General features: G+C 38.0%; 1 protein-coding gene across 1 annotated transcript in view; it reads right to left on the bottom strand.

Annotated features, from left to right (window-relative positions):
- The window catches only part of LOC106143407 (zinc finger protein 541), an 80,473-nt gene that overhangs the window by 1,505 nt on the left and 57,546 nt on the right, over nucleotides 1–21,422 (bottom strand). The window contains exons 7-18 of the mRNA XM_060949241.1: nucleotides 21,154–21,269; nucleotides 17,990–18,163; nucleotides 4,723–4,896; nucleotides 4,106–4,244; nucleotides 3,449–3,663; nucleotides 2,779–3,351; nucleotides 2,426–2,647; nucleotides 1,967–2,171; nucleotides 1,330–1,515; nucleotides 677–915; nucleotides 309–422; nucleotides 112–212 (exon numbers count right to left, since the gene is read on the bottom strand). Coding sequence (XP_060805224.1) covers nucleotides 112–212; nucleotides 309–422; nucleotides 677–915; nucleotides 1,330–1,515; nucleotides 1,967–2,171; nucleotides 2,426–2,647; nucleotides 2,779–3,351; nucleotides 3,449–3,663; nucleotides 4,106–4,244; nucleotides 4,723–4,896; nucleotides 17,990–18,163; nucleotides 21,154–21,269 — 2,458 coding nt within the window. The remainder of the gene's footprint in view (nucleotides 1–111; nucleotides 213–308; nucleotides 423–676; nucleotides 916–1,329; nucleotides 1,516–1,966; nucleotides 2,172–2,425; nucleotides 2,648–2,778; nucleotides 3,352–3,448; nucleotides 3,664–4,105; nucleotides 4,245–4,722; nucleotides 4,897–17,989; nucleotides 18,164–21,153; nucleotides 21,270–21,422) is intronic.

The raw sequence follows: 21,422 nt of genomic DNA, 5'->3' as shown, positions 1-21,422 counted from the left end.
CATAGAGGGACGAGTTCCACTTAAATTGCGTTTGCGCGGAATCACAAGCAGGCGCATTGCTTTGGCTCCTTTCGGGCACTTTCGGCAAAATTCGGCATCTCTCTCACTTACTTCCCGCAAATCTTGCATGGGAACTCTTCGCCTTCGAACGAGGTTGGTGAGCACGAAGCACCAAGCGTCGTCGGAGGCGCCGTTTGCGCCTGAACGGAACCCTGAATACAAGTGACGAGTTTTATTTCTGTCCTAAATGTTCACGCCTCAGTAAGCCTGAAGACGAAGTGCTGTAGGCCGATATTTGCGTTGCTTACTTGTGACGACTGCTCGGATATCCAGCTCCGGAGGTAAAGCGTCTTGTAGTCTTTGGTCACCTTCTTCCAGAAGTAGTAGAATTGCACGCACTGCTTCGAGTCTTTTGTCCGTACCTGTAAACAGACGTTGGTTATATAACGTACATGTTACGTTTTGTTGTTTGTTACGAGCATTTGTATGAAGTTATTTAATTCATCAGACTATCAGGAGAGATCAATAGAATCTAACATAGCGTGATGGTGACAGTGTATTGAAAAATGCTTTAAAATTACATACTTATCTACATTTAAACAAAGATATTTTTGAAATTTATATAAAGACATTTTTTTTCGCGGGAAGTATAAGACGCTCACTGCTTTCTACTCACAAGTTGAGCAATCCTAAAGAAGTCTTTATCGTAATGGCCCAGGCCAGCCAAGAACGCCTCCACTTCGTCAGGTGTCCATCTCGGCTCTCGCTGCGCGGGCGCGGCAGGGCGCGACATAAGCCGCAGCGTGGCCGCGCGGATGTCGCCGCCGCACTCGCCCAGCGTCTGCAGCGCGAACTCCCGCGTGTGACCGCCCACGGGCATGGCCGCGCACATGGCCAGCTCCATGAACATGCGAACTGGAAGTACGGAAAAATTAAAAATCATCAGCATCGGCTGTGGCTAGCTCTAAGAACATGTCAGCTGGAATACGTAAAATTCACTTTAGTAGCGGGAGCGATGTTTCGAGCTCGACTGCAGACAGACGGAAGATCTTAGGAGACCCAAGTTTGTATATATTTCTATTTATATTCGAATTTGTATATATGTTCCATTACATTGACACTGCTTGTAATATTAATTAATAACTGGGTTGCTGTTGCCCATCGAGGCCTGCTAGCTGCAGTAGAAGGGTCCGCATGGAGAAAATAAGTGCAATGCCAATCATGTCAGGCATACTAGATCAATGAAATTTAAATTTGGATCATTCACACAACGAAAAGGAGAATTTTAATCTGTTATGCATAAGTTTAGAGAAAGGAGATGGAACATACCTTCATTATCGTCTAAGCAGTCATTGATGCCAGGGTCCCACAACAGCTGTTCAGGTGCTCGATGGAGGTCGATGCGATCGTTGTACAGCTCGGGTATCTCCGCTTGGTGATCCACACCGATGTTGATTTGAGGCTGGCGCGGCTCTTCCATTTGGGATAGCACATCTGTCTCGGACGTTGGTAGACCTAGAATGAAACTTTGTATTAGAAGAGCGAGTAAGTTGCTTGAAAACTGCTATATCTCTATCATCTGCCCAGTTGCACCTTCAGTTGTTCAAACCACATTCTGCATGACAAGCAAATGGGTTACGACTTAGGATAAGGTGTATGCTTTGAGTGGCACTATTCATAGCAGATTGATCCTGACTTCCCCAACATATTATGCGTTCCTGTTAGATGGTAAGTGGCGGTGTGGAGGACGCCCGCCGCTGATCTGTCAGTGCCTGGGCTCAAAAATATGAAGCAAATCCTACAAGAAGAACTTCAAGTAGACCAGCAATTAGTTCGGCCAGTAAACCCGAGTCCTCTCTATCAGGCGGCAGTATGTGCTGTGACAACAACTGCGCTGTGACGGTGCCTTGCTCGGGCTCGCAAATATGAAGTAGATCCTATTTTGAAAACTACAAAGTAGACTTACCAGCAGTAAGTTCAGCGAGTAATCCCGAGCCCTCCCTATCTGGTGGCAGTATGGGTTGTGGTGTGAAGTGCGCGGTACTGCGGCGCATGCGTGAACGGTAGGGCCCGGCCGGGGACGCGCGCCGCTTGCGCCGTTGCGGTGACGCCGGCACGCTGCTCGGGCTTAGAAAGACTGCGGGCACTGTATCTCGACCTTCTACGCACACCTACAATTAATGATGAAAATCATAAACAATATACATATATTTTTTAATATACTTTGAGATAAAATATATGCTTTCCTGAAACAGTTGTAAGACCATTTCAAACAGTATTACTTAAAAGCTAGTGAGTTTTTGCCTCAATCCAATTATAAATTTCACAATTTTGCCATGTTAGCGCTCGAAGTACTCGTAGTCTTTATTTCTTTAGTTTATTTAGTCTTTATTTCGTTAAAAAAATTGGCTCTTACTATAGGTACCTGAAGGGAAGCTGCGTCATGTTGCCACTGATGCATGGACATGGAACTCGTCATCCGATGCCGTCGCGCAGGTCTTTGATGTGAGAAGTCACGAGGACTGCTCGACAGCAACGGGTCTTCGGAATTGAGCATGATCCGCCGCGGCGTCGGAGAAGGCTCTAAGGCGTAGGCATCTAGTGAACGGCATTCCTCGGGCAGAACTTCTTCCAAAGCTTCTTCTACCTGCAATACATAAAAGGGACAGTTGTTATTGAATCGGAAGGAACATAACATAACAAACATTTACTTCAGTTTTATTTTGACAATTTATTACTGTATCATATTGAATTTTTAAGGTTGTAACGAAATCTCACCTCTTCTTGACTGGACATTGTGGCAGTAAAGAACGCTGCTGATAGGGGCGACGACGCACGTGGTACTGTGTGCGCTGGCGAGTGGGCGTCGTGAGAGGCTGGCGGCGTAGGATAGCCTAGTCCTGGTGACGGCTCAGGCTGCGTCGAGTAACTCCCACCAGGTGACGCGGCGTATGCCAATCCTGGCGAATCACCCGTCGTATACGACAAACCCGGAGAACTTGCGGTGTAACCCATCCCTGGTGATGGAACAGGAGAGCCTCCATGACATGCTCCAAAATCTGCTAAGGATTCCGGTAAAGGCGAGTTCAAAACAGCCGCGAGTCGTCGACTAGATGGAAACGTGACGGGTGACCGCTCTCGTATGGACGCAGCTACTGTCGCGTAGTCTTCTAACGATGCTAGCTCCTCTAATTGCTCCGGGGTTGTGGTGAATTGGAAAGTGTCATCATTCAGAGCTGGTGAGAAGTAGCCGTCGTCGGAATTGAACGACACGCCGAATAGTTCGGGGCGAAAAGTGAATTCTTGTTGCGGTGATGACTGCCCCGGGTCCGATGCTGAGCGTTTGACCACCTATGACAAATAAAAAAGATTTGGATGTGGTCAACAATTTAAATAAAGCCGATTTAAGCTTTAAACTTAAAACGATAAATTCTATCGATGGACTAACCTTAGTGTTTCCTTTCTTCAGCAGTTCAATGAGCGTTGAATCCCTTTGAGCGACGGTCATATTGGTGGCGACAGTGACGACGGGCGGCGCTCGCGGGGACGCGAACTGTGACGTCGTGGTGGAAGAGACCGGGGACGCTGATGTGCGAAGACTGGATAATGGTGGTGGCGCCGGTGCGACGAAACCGCTTCGGCTGGTTGCTTCTGTTGTTGTGCCTGAATTGATGAGATTATAAGTAATTATGTTGTCAAGAACGTAAAATAGACCTCATGCTTAAGTTTTAAAAAGTATAAGTGGTTGATTATGTATAATTTATTAGTTCAACATTAAAGACATATAAGTATTATCTAATACATACATACATAATATCATCACGTCTATATCCCTTACGGGGTAGACAGAGCCAACAGTCTTGAAAAGACTGAAAGGCCACGTTCAGCTATTTAGCTTAATGATAGAATTGAGATTCAAATAGTGACAGGTTGCTAGCCTGTCGCCTAAAAAAGAATCCCAAGTTTATAAGCCTATCCCTGTGCCGTGTGGTTCCCGGCACCAATAAAAAAAAGAATAGGACCACTCCATCTCTTTCCCATGGATGTCGTAAAAGGCGACTAAGGGATAGGCTTATAGGCTTATTATCTAATCATGTATATTTACCGCTAGTAGGTGTTGTACTGGCTGAAGCTCCTCGTCTACTGATGATTTTCTCTTCAATAAGAGCGCGAACCGACACTGAAGCAGTCTGCAGCGGTGGTCCAGTCGATTCCTTTTTATCCAGCTTTTTATTGTCGGAATCCTGAAACAGGAATTTTTAATTAATAAGAAGTTCGTTGCTACAGTTGTTAATTAATAATGGCTTTTCACACGGCTGCCTCAGAAACAAGTGAAATATTTTCAGAGAAGTTTCCGTGTTTAAGGTATTAGGTATATAGTTGTTTTACGAATGACATGACACATCGCCGATGTTATGCTTTGGGTTGTTCGGTTTTTAATAATAATCTAGGAAATTACCTTACATTCTTCACTAATCATACTGGAAAGCTTTGGCTTTCGTTTTATGACCGGCCGCCTGCCTGACGTCAACCCTCTTTGGGTATGCTTTTGTGGAACCTAGATGTATGTGCTCTTGTCCTTTAGTCGCCTTTTACGACATCCACAGGAAGAAATGGAGTGGACCTATTCTTTTTTTTTTGTTGGTGCCGGGAACCACACGGCAAATTACCTTACATTAGTATCTAGTATAAAAAGTTTCGTAGGAAATTACCAAGCCTTACCTTTTTAAAGTATCCGCCATGTAACCGCATATGTCCATTGAGAGCTGGGATGTTCTTAAACTTGCGATGACATAAGTTGCACTCCACCGGCTTGGCGTCACTCCGTGGCACCGAAGCGCTGCCCGCCCCGCTCACCGCTACGCTCCCACTACTTTTCTGACTTATTTGGTGAGACTGAAACAAAAGAAATAATTTAATTAATTTGAGTTCTTCATACGGTAATCTTGCTATCATTATATCTTGTACTAAATAGCAAATTTTTTAATTAATATTTTTTTCAGTTCTGTACTGTAGCGGGAGCGATGATTCGGCTCGACCGCCACCAAAGGGAAGATCTTCCGCTAGGCTAGGTGTTATGCCTGGGGAACCGCGGCTCCGACGATGTTCAGTCGGAGGTTGTATTTATGCTCCAATCCGTGAAATCTTATTTCTTTTTTCGCTGTTTTTGACTGATAGCGTCGCGTAATTTTATTTTTTATTTTTACTTGTGGCGTATAGGTGTCGCCACATGTACCACATAAAAAATGTTAATAAAAAATAACATGTTTGTAAAAAAAAATAACTGAAAATATTATTTAATAATATAATATATCATTTTGAAATCATCAGTGTACACGAAGACGCGGTCAAACATCGAGCGCCCAAACTTTCTTTACACTGTAATAACGCTACCGAATAATGGTTAGCCCATTATTTGGCTAAAATATAAGAAAAATTGTTAGCTCTGATCTTGCGATTAAAAAGATTTTGTCTTTACAACTAAAGTAAAGACAAAATCTTTTTAATGACGTATGAAAGATATCTAAGCTTTATTACAGATATTTGATTTATCACGCGTCCGAAAGCTCAGTATGCCTTTAGAGTGCCTAGGTAGGGCCTGACGATAAGTTATTGCCACTAGAGAATAAGTAAGGTTGAACCCAACGCGGCTTTATTTGCAATCAATATTGAATAATTATATACACAGTTTATTTTTAGATAATTTTGTTGGCTGGCTGGCACCTTAATGAATTGGGTCCAACTTTATATGAAACGATCTCTTTCAACCAAGTTCCCAAAACTTCAGACTTCGTAATTTACGCCAACATTCGATTTCAGCTGCTCGTTAATATTCAAGTAAATTAATGGATTTTGATGGACTCTTCCTAATCTCCACCAATTTAATTATAGGTCAATATGAGCTTTTAAGGTAGTTAGCGAAATTTAGCTATCTTAAAAGTTAGCTCGCCGAGTTTGCAAGTTTCCGAAGTAAAAACTAAGCGGTGTGTATTTTATTTGTGAAATATTACCACAAAGCGCAACTGCGGCGCAGTGCAGTTATTCATTCACGTAGAATTTTAATTAGTTGCGGATTTCCGTCGCACCGCGGCGCGGCGGCTACGCGGATCGTATCCGTAAATTGTGCCAAGCCAAATAAAATTAAAACAACTAATTGTTTTTATTTACACAAAGGAATAGAATTGTAAGGGTTTTTACAGTCTTGTCATAAAAATGCCACCTATTGGGACTAAAAGCGTGAGGAACATTAAAAACTTAGCTCATTTTCCTAAGTGACATAAATTCGGTCTGAGAATTATTAAAATTCTTGGCGAAAGCCTTGCTTGATATATAAATTTATTCCTAAACCCTGTTTATGACGTAGCGCAGAGGTTTTTAATGTCACCCGTCGTCGACATTTCGCTCGGTCGTGTTTTACGACTATGTTTGGGTACAGTAATAACTTAACCTGCTGCCTATATTCACAAAATTGTATGTTTTGATTAATACAACTATAGTTATATATGTAAAAACAGAAAATAGATACAAAATTAGGCCATATAAATAAACCTGTTCTAGTTAATAAAAATTTCTAAAGGCACTTAATTTACCTCGAGCGAAATAAGGTTAATTTCGTCCATTTTCATCCCGGATTTAGGTGCGAGGGCTTCGAGGGGACACGCTATAAACAAAATTTTCGTGGACCGTTTCGTGGTATAAGGAAGTATCTTATATTATTATTTTCTATTTAATCCTCTTATTAGATCTACGGAAACAGAATTTTATTTACTTACTTATTTGAGAAGAAAAGAATAAAATTATCCAGCAAAACATTGTGGTATTATGGAGCAGCAAAAAAACCAAATACTAAACCAATACATCCTATCAAAAAATTAAAGGTGAACTTGAAATAGGTACTTTTTGTTACGTTACAAACAACGTAATATTACCTTAGAATATTACGTGTTCATTCGCGACAGATAGCCGTTTCCCGTCAGTTGACTAATACGACACATGTTAAAACTGGGTCGGGGCATGTAATTTATTTGATTTGGAGGTTTTTTCGTGGGAGGCAACCCTAACGGGCGCCATTAGGGCTGCTCGTTAGTTTAATGCGCGGTGCGCACAGATGTTCGCGAGCTTGGGTGGCTGTGTTTTTGCCATACGTCATGTATGTAGCAAGCAGTTAGAGTGTACTGCTTTTTTGGCTCCAATGACCGTGGAAGCCAATGCTCGTAATAAATGGTTGCACACGGCTTAATGGGTGTACTTCATTAATTCCCATTGAAGCGGAATGAGTATGGTCGAATGCCGTTTTGTCCGATTTCGCGTTATGGCATGTGACAGTCATTTTTATTGCAATGCGTTTATTATAATTAAAGATCCTTAACACCGCTCTTTCTTGTTAACGAGAGACATAAGGTAAAGTTTCTTGATATTATTAAAACCGCGGTTTCTTAATATTATTAAACCTTAATATTATTATCGAATATAAATTAAAATAAAATTATTTTAAAACTGTAATTAATTAATTAACCACAAAAAATGAAACGAGTAATTAGCATGTAGTATTATTGCGCTTGTAAATTTATTGTTTGGGAATGTAAGTAGTTATATTATTCTTATAAGAAACTTGCTAACTTGTTTACAAATTGTTCGATTATTCCAATAAATAAAACGTAAAAAAGTAGAAAATTAACTCAATTCACTATTTTTACGACTGTATTTTTTCAAATCCACTGTACTCTTTAAAAAATTAACAAAATGCATATCCTACTAAAGAAAATATAGCACATACCTTGGGTTTAGTAAACGTAGGAGTATGGAAAAGCTGCGTTATCCAATTATCCATTTTGATCCCAGAACGATTAGATGAATGATGTTTATGTTCTGACACTCCAAACTGAAATGATGTAAAGAGATGACCCCTCCATCTCGCAAAACACCAGATAGCCCCAACAATAAAAAATCTCATGCTAATTTGCATACGCTATTCTGATCACTCTTATGTGAATCTATCTCATAGTGCTCACTTTTTAATAGAATATGTAAATTTGTAAGAATTCCATAAGGTAATTGTTTGTATTCAGGAGGAATAATTTTGTGAATTTCTCGAAATATTTTGTCTCAGAATGTTACAATTTTTTTGTTAACAATGGTGATCTCAGTAAATCTTATTTTTGAAAGATTTTAATTCTTATTTTCACCTTGTTAAATTTTTCGGTCAAAAGATTGAAACAATCTCTTACTTTACCTACTTTAGTACAATAGACGAGAAAAATAAAAATATTAAAAATCCGTTTTGAAGTTCTTTTTATGAATAATTTTACGTTATTTTGGCAAAAAAGTTTAGTAAACTGAACTACTCATAACTGTAGGAGGAACTAGAAGTAAGAATATGAGTTCACTCTTTCCGATTTATGCGCTAGACGTGACCCGCCTAAAGGTGGCCTAGCGAGTTCTGGTTTTCTTTGTATTTATTTGTAGATATAGTATTCTTTTTACTTTCCTACCTACCACATTTTTATAAAAATTTAGTTCTTTCATGAGATGTCTTATCAAATCTATTTCCTTAGGGACTGAAATAAAGGTAAAAAATCTTAATGTCTTTTTTGTTGAAACATAAATATTAAAATAATTCGTCTGGGGTTGGCGTCTGTGGGTCAATAGATATATCGATTTTTTTGTCAGAATCTTTCAAGTATCGGTCAGTTACCATTTTATCATATGAATGTGTAATAATTAAGAAATGTATTTTTCAATAAAAAGACGTATCGCACTCTAGTCAATAAAGAATCTCTTTATTATAGCTCATTACAGTTTTTAAACCAATTATAAATGACTTTCATCATATAAGAAATTTAAAATACGAAATGTTCTTCAATGAACAAATAATTTGCGCAACTCCATGTTTTATGAAACAAGGGCTACCGCATTATCTGAAACAGTGATGGGATTTTGAAAAAAAACCAGTATTTTTTTTATAATGTTACATACCTGTCAATATTTGAATCTCAATTCTATCATCAAGCCAAAAAAAGACCGCATTAAGCCTTGAAAGGTTGTTAGCCCATCGCCCAAAAAAAGAATCCCAAGGTTTATAACCTTACCCTTAGTTGCCTTTTACGACATCCAAAGAAAATATTTAGAGTGGTCCTATTCTAAAGCGTCAGGAACAACACGACACAACTTAAATCATGAATAAATTGATGAACAAATAGTAGGTCAAATCAAATGCATAGAAAATTGCATTCGGTTCAGCACGTTCACTATTATAGGTGCCATTTCACACGGATCGTTTAACTTAGCTCGACGGCGTTTACGTTGAGTTGTCACCCTAACTAATGACCCCTCTCTAATGCGAGCGCCACGTGGCGGCGAGGTCACAGGTGACGTGCAAAGGTCAAGAGTCCTGCCTTCAAAGTAGGGTGACCGCCCCGTACGACACACATTTTAATTAAGCTTTCATTGTTCTTTTCTCAGTTATTTTTTGCGTAAAATTTAGCTTCTTTGTTTTTTATTTGATACATTTCAAATTCATGATGCGAATTTCTGATTTATGTAGACGATAAAATTATAACAAAATGATTAAATATAAAATTTATTGTAAGCCTGCAAAATATTAAAATGTCACCAATCCCGATTACCACAAAGTAATTAGGAAATCACAATTCACAAATAAATGGTCAAAGTTTTAAAGAGAAATTAATTAATTTTTATTTTTAACCACCCAATTACAGTCTAAGTTCAGTCTAAACTTTCGACTGGTAGAGGATGCTTTATGGCATTAGGTCCACCTATAACATAAATAATTAAAAAATAAAGAACATTGATTGATTCATGAAAAATGATTAACGATATAATACATTTTTTAAACGATTAAATTAATATATAGAAAAAAATATATCGCAAAAATGAATTCGCTCGTATCAAATTAGCAAATGATCCATCATATTTAATCTACTTAAGTTGATTTCACGCACTTAGAAGATAGGAGTCACGTAAGCGCTATGTAGGCACACGTCTTCAATTATGCAGCGCGGCGTTTATCGCGAGGAGCGAGGCGGGCGGTTCTCAGCGCACCTGCGTCGTTGTCACCCTATATTATTAATGGACCGAGTTGCGTACGAAGACGACAAAACGTGCGACAGTGGCGGCCGCGGGTTAAAACAAAGATGCGCTCATATGTTACTCGCTTACATATGACTGTGAGGAACTTCTCTCAATTCCCGACCTTAATAGTTCTCTCGGATTTACGATTATAAATGACTCGCCTCTGATGATTTTGATATTTTCAAGTATGCATATGAAGGAAGTACGCTCTGTTATTCTTGATGTCCGATGCCCAATTTGGACGGGTATTATTTTTATACTTTTGTTGGTCGTATACCAGCGGTCGTTTCGGCTTTATAGACACATATAAAACAAAGAAACGAGTAAAAATAAAAACAAAATACCATGCGGTTATTTAATAGGATACCGAAGTCCTATATTTACGATAAAACTGAGGTAAAATAAGACGAGTTTTAGATAACACGTACAGTTGTACAGTACGTACGAGTTCCCTCTCGTAGGTTTATAAGTCGAAATATATTAGTCGCAGCGGGGGGCGCTTGTCAGTAAGTAACTTGGAAAATATGATGCGTTTATATTGAATTGAAAGTCCCTAAGCCCTCCAGATAATGTTGTCTTCATTTTCTATTTTCAGCATCGAAGATTACATCCCGAAACTTTGACTTATTTCTTTTTCCCGAGGGTGAGGTATGAAATATTCACCGCTTCGCTGACAGCTGAAAAGAATCGAATTTGGCGAGCACAGAGTTCGCACGGGCCACGAGATGCCAGCTTCATAATACCTATATGTACAATCTGACATGGTCGGGCTACTAGCAAATTCTTTGACAGTCCGCTGGGATAGTGAGAGAATCACTTTTGACAAAAACGGGCTGACTGTGTAGTGAGTAAGGGATTCCGTAATCTAAAAAAATAATTAGGCACATCTGACCAGTATCGTATAGGACACATAATACTGATATCAATCCAATGTACTGAATGGTCACAGTGATTCTAATATAAAAATTCATAACTCACCGTCAAGTGTTCACGCGCCGCTGCTTTCTTGACCTGGAAAAAAGAAAAAATGTTTTATAGTTATTCACGAATAAAACTTATTTAGTCGTATCGTCGTGGAAGTCGTAACTGGGAACACGCAAAGATGAGGCACGTGAACTAAGGATATGTTACACTTAAAGCTGCTGTTATGTAAGGGTAATCGTACCATATTCAGTATAATAATTTTGTTTTAAGAATATACTTTACTACAATTTCGTTGTTAAAGTAACATTAAGTTAAACCTAAGTTACTTCTTAAGGTCTACTCTTTATCTGTGCCAAATTTCGACAAAATCGGTCCAGTAGACTTTGATGCCGATTCCTTAGAGAATACTATCTTTAGTTCAGTAAGGTTGAATTTTCTTCCCATAAAAGAAAAATTACATATTGTAAAAGTATTTTTGAAAGAGAATTATTTGTGACCAACAATAATGTTACCAATTGTGTTGCAACCTAACAGGATGAAGTGTGAAGTCGGTCCGCGGAGACGAGACCAAATGCAATTTGCGGCTGCAGCGGATTGCACACTCCGCGACACTACCTACCACCAGTCTTAAGGTTTATGTACATATTTAGGTTTTGCCAATCACATTATTACCCGAAGCATATGACATCTATTTATGCCTCGCTCGGCACTGAATGTCGCAGAAAATAAGTCACGAACTTCTAAAAATGTCATTTATAGGCCACTAGTAACATAAAAGGTAACAGAATCTAAATTACAACTGAACAAAGATTTAATTTATTATTAAGATAAATCGAGTAAAAATTAGTATTAGCATAGTAACCTATTATTACCCTTTCCCAACGCCTAGTTTAGTTAAAAGAAGGTCAATGTCTTCTGTGTACACTAGACTTTATGTGAACATCTAGATACAAAATATGTATCGAATGGCCGAACAAATTTCTTTCTTCTATTTATTGTGAAAAGTATCACATGTTGTTTCAATATTTTGTGGAATTAATCCTCATGCAAACCCTTCTGAAAAATTTACAGAGCATTTTCTGTAAGTTAAGTTACATATGTATTATATTTCTCTTTTTTCAAAGATTTCTTTTAAACACTAACACGGAATATATAACTCGTTTACTAGTAATATCAAGGGAAAAAATTCTGCTAGTGGAATACGAAGTATAATAAAAATAAACCAAACAAAGTGCAGATGCAACGCAATATTACATGAAACTATAAATTCTGGGAACTCAACTTTGTAAATAAAAAGAAACTCGCTAGATAATTGACTATTATTACTGCGCAGAACTGGCAGAATTATTAATACTAGTGCGAGATACCGCGAAACAATGTGCCGCGAGCGTGAGAACTGGGGTCGTGAATCTTAATCATTCTTATGGTAATGCCGATACATCGCAGATTGCGTCCAGTGCGAATCGTCCACTGAATTAAATCGGCCATTCATCTACCTTTGTAGAGTTTAATAATTCAGACGCGGCCGCCCGACCCTGTACCATGACACTTCGCTTTGGGGAAGTGTCGCATAAACGATCACTCACTTTTATTGGCGGTGGAGGCCCAAACCTTTTTTATACGCTATAATGTGGCCGGACCTTTTAAATATTCCACTTTCGGGGAAATCTTACGATCTCTGCGTAAAAATTTGAGTGCGGTAAAACGTAAACCCTTAAGAAGGTATCTTCTTAAAATAATATTTCAATCTAAATGCACTGTATTTTTCATTTGAAATTTATAGAAAGCCCCTTAAAAACGACATAGTCCAACATAATTAACTCGTAATTTATTGTTATCATTTAAAATCGAACTAATCATTAACTACATTTTAATTTAAAAATAATTTTTACTATGATATTTAGATGAACGATAAAATATTTACTTAATACATAATAAAAATCATAATCACATAATAAAAACCCTATTTGCGCTAGTCCAATATCTCGTCGTCTTTTCTACGCAGTTATAAAAATTGTTATCCTATCATAATACAGGGCGTAGTCGCGAATCCGGCTAGTGGTCAGCATCGTGGGAGCTCCACGGTCCACCTGTTCTCCCATAGATCGCGAATTGAAGGGATGCTATGGCATCACATGCCCTGACCTGATTCAATTGTGCCACAGAATTGAACTCGTTTCAATAGCAAACGGGGAATATTAAGTAGCTATTAGTAGTGCAATTCGGGTTGATATATGTCGCTTTGAATATCTTGCAAACAGTGAACTATTTATAACTTTTTTAGCTCTGGGATTTTTTAATACATAGTTTTGAGTGATATTAAATTGTTGAGTGATATTGAATTGACATAAATATATGTATGCGTATACCTATGCGTTATTTTTGTAGAGGGATAATTCAATTGAAGCTGTCAACATGTTGTTTTCTTTAATATTTTTTCTCTGGAATTTTGACAACATGAAACAATGATATTTCTTTTAACTAGAACTTCCATGAAGAGACTTATGAATGTGGATGAAGCGAAAGAAGTAAACAGGATTCATGGCAAGTGTGAAATAGTCTCTGCCTACCTATTCGGGGAGAGAGGCGTGATTTTATGTATGTATGTAATACACATACATATACATATGTCGTACATAAAATCACGACCTATTCCGGCCTAAAAATTTTGTTTAATTTTCATTTTAATAAGACTGCTACTATGTCGTCAAACAAACTGAAATAATCGTACTTCAATGAAACCAATGTCTAATTAAATGAATTAGCCGCCAAAACATAATGACAGACATAAACACAGCCTCCCAAATATACGCGTGGCATTATATTGATGCCTACACATGAAGACCATGGCAGTCTATTGACGGCCGTCCACTCAGCCAGACCTCCACAACGCCCCAAATATTATGTGACAGCAAACAGCGTTAATAAGCCGCTGGAGGTCTACGTTAAATAGGCACAAATGTGTGGTCTGAGTTATTAAATGCGTTTATGTCACAAATTTCATAAGTACAGACGAGTCGTAAGTGATTTGTGGCTGAACTGTATGCAAATATTTGTGTCGATTCTACGTGGGTATATTTATTTCAGTACTACATCATTAGGATAAAAAAGGATAATATATAAATAGGAAAACAAAAAAAGGGCACGCGCTTCCGAACGCCTTGCTTTAAGTGAATGAAATTTGTGATCAGTGTGGTATAAATTAAAAGAAAAGAAATATTTCATTAATTCAGTATAAATATAAATGCTTGCCTGAAATAGATTCCATAAAGGGCTGTCTTGCGCATTACCTACGAGTATTTACATTAAAGTATATTGTTTTACCTTTAAAAAAATATTACGTTAGAGAAAAAATTTTTTTATATATTAATTAGTTGTAAATATTCGTTGGGTTAACCGAGCAAGTACACAGGACTCCGTCCATCTTAACCCTCGACGACACTTTTCACCCTAGACGCAGTACGAAGATCATACACGAGTTACATCTCTGTGCTCTCACTATACCATCCCCGTTGATCGGCACCCCATCTCCGCGCCCCGTCACCTGCAGGATGTAATAAAGGCACACAACACGGCCCCATAATTACGAATTTTGTTTTGTTCACAACATATCGACAGCGGCACGCCTTTGATCTCAAATCCGCTTTGTGCCACTTCATTATTGGATCTGTATTGGCGAATTCCGCGCATAATTACATGAGTTACAATTATGAAAGTTCAATAACGATTGATATGGACATATTAATTAAGTTGTTCGTTGTGCGTTCATTTAGGTACAATTGTACTGTATGGGTAACAACATGTTAAGCTATTCAAATTAATTGTGAATTAGCCCTACTGCGTTGACATAAGAGGCAGTGCATTGCAGTTTGGTATGCTTTAAACTAAACAAGCGTTGATTGGCCGATCGCTTGGTTTGGAATTATTTTGTGTATCGCTTTTGTTACGCTTATATAAACATTGAGCTAAATAAACAATGGGCTAGTATAAACAAACTCTTAATTAAGAATATTGTGATAATGTTATATTTTACAAGTATTAATAAAATTAAAAATAAATTTTATTTTATTTGAATTAAATTAAAAAGCACAACGTTATGCATTTTTGCAACTATGAATTGACGATGATTTGTAATTGCATAAGAAACAAATATATGTGACTCAAATTTGGTATCCAACTTAAATGTATTGCATTGAATGCAAGACAAATACATAAAATCAATGCTAGATATTTAATAACTTAGTGCATAATAGGCGGTGAAGACGCATCGCAATACCTATATCGCAATTAATCCCTATTTAACAAGCACACGAGATGAGAGAACGTACAGACTTCCTTTGATATTCATTATACATTAACACAATTAATATGTCTGCCATGTTCCATTAAGAGGAATGGCATTGCAAATAACTTTATTTGTGTAGAAAATTGCAATTCTCTATTTACGAAGCGTACCCGCGTTGCGTAAACCAAATTAATACAGATGTGGCGACATCTCTACGCCACTCGCCACAACATCAAATCACACAACAACTGTCAATCATCTCGAAGAAATCGACGCGCTCAGCCAATAGCAGCGAAGAACCCAAATCGCGATTTCAGAAATTTCATGGATTGGAGCTATATATACAACCTCCGACACAACATCGTCGGAGCCGCGGTTCCCCAGGCACAACACCTAGCCTGGCGGAAGATCTTCCCTTTGGTGGCGGTCGAGCCGAATCATCGCTCCCGCTACATTGGTGACCCCGACGTGATTGGAAGCAACCTTCTTCATCATCATCTCCAATCCTCAGCATTACTCCTCACTCTGCAAGCAGTCTCACAGCAAGCCAGCAACTGGGTATCGCAGCAGGTCCATCGCAGCCGACTCACCGAGCTTCCTGGTCCTGTCTCCACCCGCACTCACTCTCATCGACTTCAGCGACCGACGCATCTACCGCAGCCCACGCCTGGATCTCTTCGACGGCCGCTCTTCTCTCCAGCGTGGCAGCTCTGCACGATTTCTACCGGCGCCAACAAGTCGACTTCGCTCTCTACTGTCTCGACTCACCGCAGACTACGAGCAACGCAACGGCTCACTCCTGACTCACTAGGACTTCGAGCAACTTCCGACTCACTGGAAGACAACTGGCACTTGCAAGCTACTGAAGCACAGATTGCACAGCAAGATCTCAAGACTTCAGACCTCCGGTCTTGGGGGGGAGTACTGTGGCGACATCTCTACGCCACTCGCCACAACATCAAATCACACAACAACTGTCAATCATCTCGAAGAAATCGACGCGCTCAGCCAATAGCAGCGAAGAACCCAAATCGCGATTTCAGAAATTTCATGGATTGGAGCTATATATACAACCTCCGACACAACATCGTCGGAGCCGCGGTTCCCCAGGCACAACACCTAGCCTGGCGGAAGATCTTCCCTTTGGTGGCGGTCGAGCCGAATCATCGCTCCCGCTACACAGAGTTCATTCAACTGAAAGGTCGATCTAAAATTAAAAGCACTTGCGCGTAAAGCTGGCCGCGTACCTCGTATAGTATTTAAGCTCCGGGCTACATTATTACTGGCCAGGATTAAAAAAAACGACGGTGATGTTGAACAGAAAAGCAAAAAAGCAAAGAGTCGAATGAAAATGATAGTTTTTTTTTTAAATATGCGATGGACTAGGCGACGTAATAGTCTGGTTTTCAGCAAAGTAGCATAGAGGACAAGTGCCTATAAATGCATACAAATTAGTTGATCTGCAATTAAATAAAAAATAAGTCAAAATTTTGCTCAATCTTTCCACAGTCTTCACTGGCTTTCTCTCTTTCTCATCTTTGCGTGTACCCGGTTGCACCCTCCTCAGAAGTGTTTGTCAGACTTCACTTAGATGTTTTAAGTCTTTATCTTTGAAATAGAAAAAAAAACAAGCGTCCCGGATATAGGATAAGTTTTGTTTTAAGTCGTATCTTAAAATCAACCTCGTGCAGTGTATACTCTGCCTATTTTGCGAGTGCAATCTACACAATGTTCATTATTCATTGCTTTCTAATTAAGAAATTTCAAAACGCCATTTCGTATAGTTGCTACAATGGAAAATGTTTTGTTTTACTTATTGCAAAAGAAGTACGAAACAAAACTCGCAAGTGGAATTTTCCATTTGACTAAGTTTGGTATACAGATAAATTAAAATGACTTAGCAATCCGCTGACGGAGGTATTTACGTAATAAGGAGTAATTTCAACAGGAGGGTGATGCCGTATAAAAGCTAGTATGTATGTGAGAAAATTTGATTTTTATAATCCTTCAACTATTACTATATACTTAGGAGGACGTTAATCCTATAAGAAGACGACTTATGTAAAAGAAAAGTCACCATAATTTAGATGATAAGTAGGTAACTGCAGTTACAAGAAGTGCTACGAGATGCTACGCGCCGCTACGAAATTACGTAGGCGTTGTAGCGGCTACGATATTATGTAGGCGTTGTAGCGGCTACAATATTTGGTAGGCGGTCTTGTAACCATTTACGATAACTTTGCGGCATGTTTCCATTATGTTCAAAGCAACGACTTCAAATTACGGCATGGGTAGAATGTAAATTATATTTTTTATGTTTTGCTAGAGACTCAATAGATTCTGTTCACACATTGTTATTATGATTTTAGTGTACTATAAAAATGTGTAACTTATCGTTGTACCTTCTGTACTTGACCTGCTTATGGATTCGGCCTGAGCCGCGCCGGAGTTGTTCTCATTGTTTAAAGATGTTATTGTTTTTATGGACGATTTTGATCAGCCTGGGCCTGACGAAAGGTATAAATAACTTTCCCGGAATCGTAGGCAGATGCTAAATTTTTTCATTCGCCGCAATCCCTTCATTTTTCTTTTGTTTCATCCACATTCAACACTCTTCATGCAAGCTTATCGGTTAAGGACACTGTTGACCTTTCTTGGTGTAGACTTTACTAATTATTTGTAACTTACCGTTGAACTAGACTTGGGCCTGCTATGGCTTGCCTTGCTCGGCCTGGGCCGCGCCGGGGGCGTGGGAGGCGCGGGCGGTGCGGGGGGCGCGGGCGGGGTGCCCGGCGGACTGCTGTCGCTCCCGCTGGCGCTTGTGCTTGTACCATTCGACTTCTCTGAACCGGAGTTGCTTGTCTGGGAACAAATGATTTATTTTAATATGAAATAAATGATTAGTTTATTGATACTTTAGCATTCATAATATTGATCTAACAAACAGGTTTTTATTTTTAGTAATCATTTATTCAAGACCTACTTTGGATCAATTTTTGTTAGTAAAATAAAGTCTTAAAAATAATGTTAGTAAGTACATACACTTAATTACTCTTCAATGCTTGAATCTGTAATCTAATAATTTCTTACTTAGTTAAGACTTTATTTGTTACGAAAATAAATATCAAATACGTCATAAATTACTGTCATTGAAAGAAAACAAAAGTATATTTAAGTCATAAACAAACGGTGTCCTGTATAGAAAATCAGTTTCGTACACGGACCTATTTAATATTCAATTAAATTGACTTAGCTATATTTAAAAGGATCCAATTTACGAGGGTTTCAGATCCCAAAAGTAGATTGCTCGAGCGTCATAAAACAACAACAAAATACTTAAATTCGTTAATGGCAAGTCGAAACAAAATAAAACTTAAAACGAATTCCCTATTAAAACTCCCGAAAAACATCCTCTGTTGATTTGTCTGAACAACGTTTGCGGGGATTGAGTAAAACGAATTGAGATAAACACGCCGCTCTTGCAAAATAACGAAAATACAGAAGTAGACATTTTGAAAAAAATATATGGAATTATTTATTTGTTGAACATAATATATATTTAAGACTATGATTAAATATGCTTATTCGATAATATGATATAAGATCGCTTTATAAAATGTAATATAAATGTTAACAAAAATATTTTTTGATTGATGTTTAGACTTATTAATTAGGGACAGTAATAAAAAAAAATTCAAAAGAGCAAGTCTTATTTTAGTAAGACACTAAAATCTACATAATTTCTACGAGTATGGCCTGCAGAAGCAATTTAATGATCGTATAATGTAGAAACATAAAAAATCAAACAGGGGATCTAAATCATAGTGGTGGGGTGTGCAACTGGGAAGATGCAAGGGTGAGAGTGGACTGCACAGCAGTTTGATATGAAACATTTTGAAGTGAAAGTCGAGCGACGAACACATATTTCGATTGTTTTATAATTTAATCATATTCTAAAAAAAGAACTTAAGACCTCAGATGATAAATTATATGACGCTTACTAAATTAACCTTTATACCCACTTTAATGTATACCGTTCGGAACTTTTTGCCAAACCTTTAATGGCGGCGCGAAATGAAAAGAGGATTTGGGCTAATTGGTTAATTAATAAGGGCGGTCGCTGGAGCTAAATATTACATACTCGGCTGGAACTCTGCCAGATATACTTAAGTGTAATAAAAAGGCGGATTAATTAGCGTCCGGTCTAGCAGAGCTGTAAAATATTACTCACAATTATATTCCTAGCCTAGACTTGAAATTTAGGGTTTAACCTTTTTGCATTTATACATATAACTAAATCTTTAGACACGTTGTTAAGTAGCGCAACTTGGTATGTAAGTACTCTGAGTTGTATTTAAAATTTTGTAAATGTTAGATGTATCGGATTAACATGATCGTGCAAGTGACACAATGTTAAAACAATGTATTAAAATTAATGTTTCACCACTTCTCTTTTAAAGGCTATGATTTACATATAGGTAGGTACTCGTTAAACTTACGACCCTCTATGTTTTCATATGAAATTTAAAAATAGTATTTCTCAAAACTCGTTAGTTATCAATTTCACTCGTTGCAATGTCACAAACTTTTGAAAATTTTACATATTCGCGATGTAAGTTATCTATAACTTTTGATATTGTCACTCGCGCTCAACTTTTATCTTTTATAAAAGTGTCGTTCAAGATTCTACGTCAATTAAAACTTTTTTTTTATAAAAATGTATGTCTGGATTTATATATTCATGGAAGTAAGTTTTAATTGCCCGTGTTTACGAACAGGCGACCGGTGGTTTTGGTAATATCAACACAAGAGGATGTTTTGCATAAAACATTCTATAATATTATTCATCGGCAAAAGGGATAAAAAAAATGGAAGACAAGTATGGCGCATTAATTTCTTAATTTATTAAGCGTCTTTTCTATTATTTAAGAGGATTTCAAAATAAACAACAGATAGCTTGTATCTTTAAAAGAAAGAAAACAAAAACATATGCTACTTATTCGTTAATTGCAAAAGGTAAACATGAATATGATGAGTATTACATTATCCATTACTACGTTGCCAGTTTACAGAAATTAATAAAACTTTGGAAAGAATCAGCACGGCTTATAATAATGCATAAGTCTAATTTGGTTGTACGTGCGATTTTAATTAAGCACTTCGTAAATGTTTGGGCGGAGTTTGTCAGTGGAGTTACTTTAACATCGCGAATAATTTATTTGATTTGATGTCAGGGAAGAGGGACCGGAATAGAGCGGGAAATCCCTTAAGTTAAAAGATATTTATGTACTTTATGTGAATTAATGTGAAGGTACAGCATTTTGTAATAATTCCAAGTTTTAAAATATTATACAATTTTCATAATCTCAACTATGAGATGAGGAAACATATGTAGAACCGCTGAGATTGTGTTCCATAACAGAAGTCAAAAACGTAATTAGTGCCTATATTCATTTACCGTGAGGGAAAACATTGTGAGGAAACATGTACATTCAGGCAGCTGCATGTATAGCCATGATCGATCCAATACGGGTTAAGTTTACCTGCAAAGGTTGCGGTGGTCAGATGAGAGTCGCTGCGTGTAAAAACCTGACTCAATCCAGGATCCATGGTCAAAGGCATACATCGAGTTTCTCTTCAGAGTGTTAAGGATGCAACTTGCCTTAAGCTTTAGTCCCAGTAGAACATCTATTTCGGAAATAATCTTGATATCTGACACCTGAAATACCTAATTAAGAAAGTGTGTTCAAAAGTTCTATTGAAGCAGAGCGCACGGTGCGGCCCTCGTAAACTTTCAGAGCAATATATCTAGCAGAACCCTTCTTGAAGAAAGTGGGTCAAAGCAAAGTTACCTCGGAGTGCAGGAGGTTAGCGCGCGGCGGCGACGTGGGCGACGAGACCCGGTGCGAGTTCGAGTCCCGGTCAGCCGTGTTGGTACTTGTGCTACTGGAAGATGTACTGCTTGAACCTGAATATGAAATGTATATTATTTATCTATTAATTAATGTACGCCATTATTTTATATTAAAATTAAGAATTGCAAGTTTGCAATCATGATTTTATTATAAAAATGTTAAAATCAACTTTTTAATTTCAACATTTTATTTACAAAGGGCTTTAG

The sequence above is a fragment of the Amyelois transitella genome, chromosome 18, assembly GCF_032362555.1.
Source record: "Amyelois transitella isolate CPQ chromosome 18, ilAmyTran1.1, whole genome shotgun sequence".
Lineage (NCBI taxonomy): Eukaryota > Metazoa > Arthropoda > Insecta > Lepidoptera > Pyralidae > Amyelois > Amyelois transitella.
The sequence above is the reverse complement of the archived record's forward strand: the minus strand, read 5'-3'. Positions and strand labels throughout refer to the sequence as shown.